Consider the following 4,706-nt stretch of genomic DNA (forward strand, 5'->3'; position numbering starts at 1 on the left):
GATGTATTAGTAAGGAATAAACCCCATAACATCTATACATATTTATTGATTTGGTAAAAAAATTTACTGGTTAAATATGATAAGTTGTTGTCTCATATTATTATTGATATAAATTTAGAAGAGAAATCAACCCATTGTCCCAACCAAATAGACTAGTTATGAAGTTTTATTAAAAGGAAATCTTCTGCTTGAATTTTGTTTTTACCTATAACTGAATTTGTATTCTTTAGAACAAAATGGAAGAATGTAAAATGAGAGCATGAAGAATTGCATTAGTTGTAGGTTTATTTCGGTTTCTCGGGGTTCCCTTTGCCTTGGTTGTCATGCCTAGCCCAAGATATTGAATTCACCATGCACAAAAAACTCAGACAGATAAAAACAGGTTAAAGAGGGTTTCTCAAATTCACTTTTGTTGGGCTTAAGATAATTTAATGTCCATTATTATGATATTTTTTGAATTTATTTGATTAAAAGTTTTCTCATCCAATTGTTAGCGTTGAAAACATAATGACTTGTAACTTCTCATTAGTTTGTTCAAGACTTCCATGCTTAGTTAGGGTCTAACATATAGTTTGGAAGGATCTCTTTCATTGAAAGATCTTGGTTGGTGCAAATTGTTCATGGATTCACAAAAACTTATTTTATTTAACCAGATAGTGGGTGGTGGCTAAAGAAGATAGAGACAGGGAGAAACTGTTTTTGATAGAATGAATGTGAAGGGAATATTGGTTTGACATGAAAGAAAAGGTTGGTTTCCTTTTTCAGGTCAAATCCAGTCATCAGCTACAAATATAGCACTTTAGGGATATAATACAAATATATTATTGAACTAGCATGCATCATCATACCTCATCTATGCAAGGAACAAAAAAACAACTGTTTTCATGCATTTGTAGACCTAAATCCTCATCTAGATAGAATTTATTTAGACGACAACACCTTTCCGTTCTAAACTTATCTGAATTTTTATCAAGAAATTCATTGGTGGGGGGTTGTGTAGTCTGATCAAATACAAAAAAGTGTTTCGAAATCAAGCCATAAATAAATACCAAGTCAAAAATATAGAAGGATCTATATCAAAGACGTATGTAACTATATATCGAAAGTATAACTGTTTCTAAGATTTAAAATCGTAAAAACAAAAACAAGCAAATCGAGAAATCAACACGTAACTATTGTGTCATGCATGATCTTTTCATGTTCATAGAAAAAGGAATGGGCAACATCAGCAGTATATTGTCAACTTCCTCAAAGTGTATGAAACATGCCAAGCGTACAAGATATTGAACATGATCTCATATTTGGCAATTATACAGTCAACAATTAACAGAATGGAATGGGTTGCTTGGTCATGATAAAAAACTCTCTCTAGAAGCAACCTTTTTCTTTTCTTGCTTTACAACTTCTCTAAAACTTGTTAAATTTTATATGTTTATTATTGCCTTACAACTTTATCTATGTAGTCTTAGGTTTGTATTTTAAATACTTAAGAGCAAGATTTCAAACTTGGTAGTCTTCCTATTATACTATAAACAACATAAAGGCCAGGATTAGCTTTGCTTTTAAGCAATGATGTTAGCTCAAAGATCAAATCAGTGATTTGTTTTGCTTTTGCCGCGAATTATTATAAGATTAATTTCAAATAACTCACTAAAATAAACTCTATTTTTTTGGTAAATATTTTCATTATATATTTATACCTCTAATGTCTTTTTCCCAAATAACTCTATTTTCAATAACCTACATCAAAAAAGATTTTTTTGAAATATCCACTTGGTTATTCAAATAACCCAAGATCAAACAAGGCCTGGAAGATAAAGGAAAGAGACAAGACAATTAAAGAATGTTTTTTTTAAAAGATATTTATTTGGAATAAGGGCTTACCACAATGAGGTCTCATATTTGATTCAGTGTCATTAGCCTCCCCGGGGATTAGTCATGTGGGCACGAGCTGGATCGGATATACTGATATCACAGAAAAAATGATTATTAAAAGAAAAAGGTAATCTTATAATTATGGCAAGCCCACTTTGCAGATATTGCATATAAAGATTTGCCCACTGTGTGTACATGAAGATATTGCACTTGAAACAAATATCCAAACAATATATATATCATTCATCAATTTGGCATAAGACAAACTAAACATCAATTCACAATACAACTTAGCAAATAAATAATAATTATTGCCTTTGCCATGGGGGAATCACAATTAAGGCTGGAGAAAATAATCTCCATAAGATATAGAAAAATTACGATGATTAAGCATTTGATTTCTTTCCAACTATATCTCTTCAATATCTGGTATAGTTTTTGGATCGACAACTTAAGGGGGGGCTCAAACAAAATATAAGTAGCAAAAGATTGTGGGTTATCTTCCGCTAAAAAAATACTGTATCAAAGACATGATCTTCCTACCTAAATTGTAGAGAAGGAAGGGTAGTATTAATTCAATCTCAACAATGCATTGAAAAGTAGTAAACCAAGTTTTATTTTTTTAATCTAAATAAATTGTACAAAATAAATAAATAAAACTTATTTTGGTTAAGTTTTTTTGGATCTCTCAGTTGATGGAGACCTGCCTGCCCTTCCCTTTTTACCTTCCAATCTTTTTGCTTTTTTAGGCAGATCTTCTTAAAAGGAAAATCAATATAATTTCCTATCTCCACAAGAAATAGAAAAGGTATTAACAGAAACCTACCTAAATGCGTGTTCATAACATCACCTGGCACTCAGCCATACCTATATCTCATTTTCTGCATCATACATGGTATTTCATTTCCTAATATCCAAAGTGGGTTACAGTCATTATTCCCTGAAAGATAAACATTAATGCCGCCCATACTAGTCAAAAGCAAAGGAAGTTCTCTTTTTCCTAATTATTTAGTCACACATATAATCATCAACTTTCACTAACCGTCACAGTCTAAGCCAAAAGTCAGGCAATACAATTTGACTCCAACTGAAGATAGCTAAAACATACATGTTAATGACCAAAGAATAAGATTGGACCACTCTTCCATTACCAAGAACAACTTGTCCTTTAAACAGCAAATTCAAAGTTCCACTCTTATTGAAGCTTTATTAGATTGATGGTGGGTGAACCTTCAAAGATTCAGCTTCACTTAAAAATAGTACTAGTAGCCAAGAACAAAATGTATTCCACTATGAAGATTTATAGACTGTAGCATTTAAAACATGAGGAAGGATCTAAGAAGATTTAATAAGGGTCATGCGCCACCAAATTCGTAAGAAGCATTTTCCTTGTGATGAATATCATAAAAATATGATCAGCCATAGTTATACATATATGTGCATGTTGCAATTGTGGTCAACCACTAAAAGAGGTTCCATTGCGGAGATAGTAATATTACCACTAAGACGCTAATGCTAACTGAGAAATATTGAATACACATCGATTGGACAATTTATGGGAGACACAAAAACTTGTTATTTATTTCCTAATTCCACCAATAGAAGATGATTGATTATAATTTATATGTATTTTACTAACATATTTATGTGCTTTATTTAGGAACAGACAACTCAACTTTGAAAGGCTTTTTCGTAGGCCAATAGCTCCCCCAGATGATTTATTCTCCTATCCTAAGTTACCAATAACAAATTCGCCACCAAAATTGTGTGTTTGATAAAGCAATTATCTCCACGATGAGAGGTCATGAAGTGGAAAGCATAACCCTAGGCTTTTTCCAATAAAATCAGCTGTGTGGGGTACAAAATGGGATAAGGTCTTTTCGTAATATTAAGCTTGTTGAGGGTCAGTTTCTGGTATATGTTATATAAAAACAAGAGGCCTCTTTCCCAGCAACCTTAGCAGAAGATAATCAAAAACTCTTATCACAAAAAAGTAGTGAGGCTTCAACAATGGGGAACTGTTTGGTTACCCAAGATAAGATTATTAAGGTCATGAAAACAGATGGAAAAGTCCTTGAGTACAAATCACCCATCAAAATTCATCAAGTGTTATCAGATTTTGCTGGCCATGCAATATCTGACAAACTACCTGTCGTTCAACATCTCCATCCAGACATTGATATGGTCGTTGGTAACATCTACTACCTTCTACCACTTCCATTACTTTCAGAAGAAAAACAGAAGAAAAGGGTAAGATTCGCAAATCCAGCAGAGGAAGCAAGACAAGAAAGCAGTGGAGTTGTGAGGATAAAGTTGGTCATGACCAAGAAGGAGCTACATATGATGTTAAATAAAGGAAGTCTTTCAGTAGATGATATGCTTTCTAATCTTAAAGAAATAAAGCAGGTCCCAAATCAATCTGAGCAGCTAAAAGATGATAGTAGATTTTGGAATAAAGAATGGAAGCCTGAACTAGAAAGTATACCTGAATGAACTGGATAAGAAAACAGATGGAAACACAAGATGATGTCTTGCTAACAGAACTACTTAGCTTAATTGAAGAAACTGAGAAAACAATCTTATTTCCATCTTGTTCTAGGTTTTCTTCTTGTATAGTACATGTATGTCCTGTCCTCAGTTAAAAAATAAAATAAAAAAACTGAATGGTTACAGTCGAATGATACTGGTTAAAAGTAGCAACATACAAGAACTCGACACATTTAATTTTCAGTCACAGAGACATCTAGAAAGCTCAGTTATATCATTGCAGCATTAACCCATGAACCAGTAAACAAACAACATTCATGCCAGTGTAAGGTCTTTGATAAAAT

At 32.6% G+C, this 4,706-nt stretch overlaps 1 protein-coding gene across 1 annotated transcript; it reads left to right on the top strand.

Moving 5' to 3' along the window:
* The first annotated feature begins 3,842 nt into the window (after positions 1 to 3,842).
* On the top strand, positions 3,843 to 4,394 carry LOC124939140. The gene has a single exon (XM_047479648.1). The coding sequence runs from the start codon at positions 3,886 to 3,888 to the stop codon at positions 4,366 to 4,368; it is 483 nt and encodes a 160-aa protein (XP_047335604.1). The 5' UTR covers positions 3,843 to 3,885; the 3' UTR covers positions 4,369 to 4,394.
* The last annotated feature ends 312 nt before the right edge of the window (positions 4,395 to 4,706 follow it).

The sequence above is a fragment of the Impatiens glandulifera genome, chromosome 5 (assembly GCF_907164915.1).
Source record: "Impatiens glandulifera chromosome 5, dImpGla2.1, whole genome shotgun sequence".
Classification (NCBI taxonomy): domain Eukaryota; kingdom Viridiplantae; phylum Streptophyta; class Magnoliopsida; order Ericales; family Balsaminaceae; genus Impatiens; species Impatiens glandulifera.

What these genes read in the sequence shown, in the direction of transcription:
- LOC124939140 (XM_047479648.1), top strand. Translation starts at nt 3,886, where the DNA reads ATGGGGAACTGTTTGGTTACCCAAGATAAGATTATTAAGGTCATGAAA.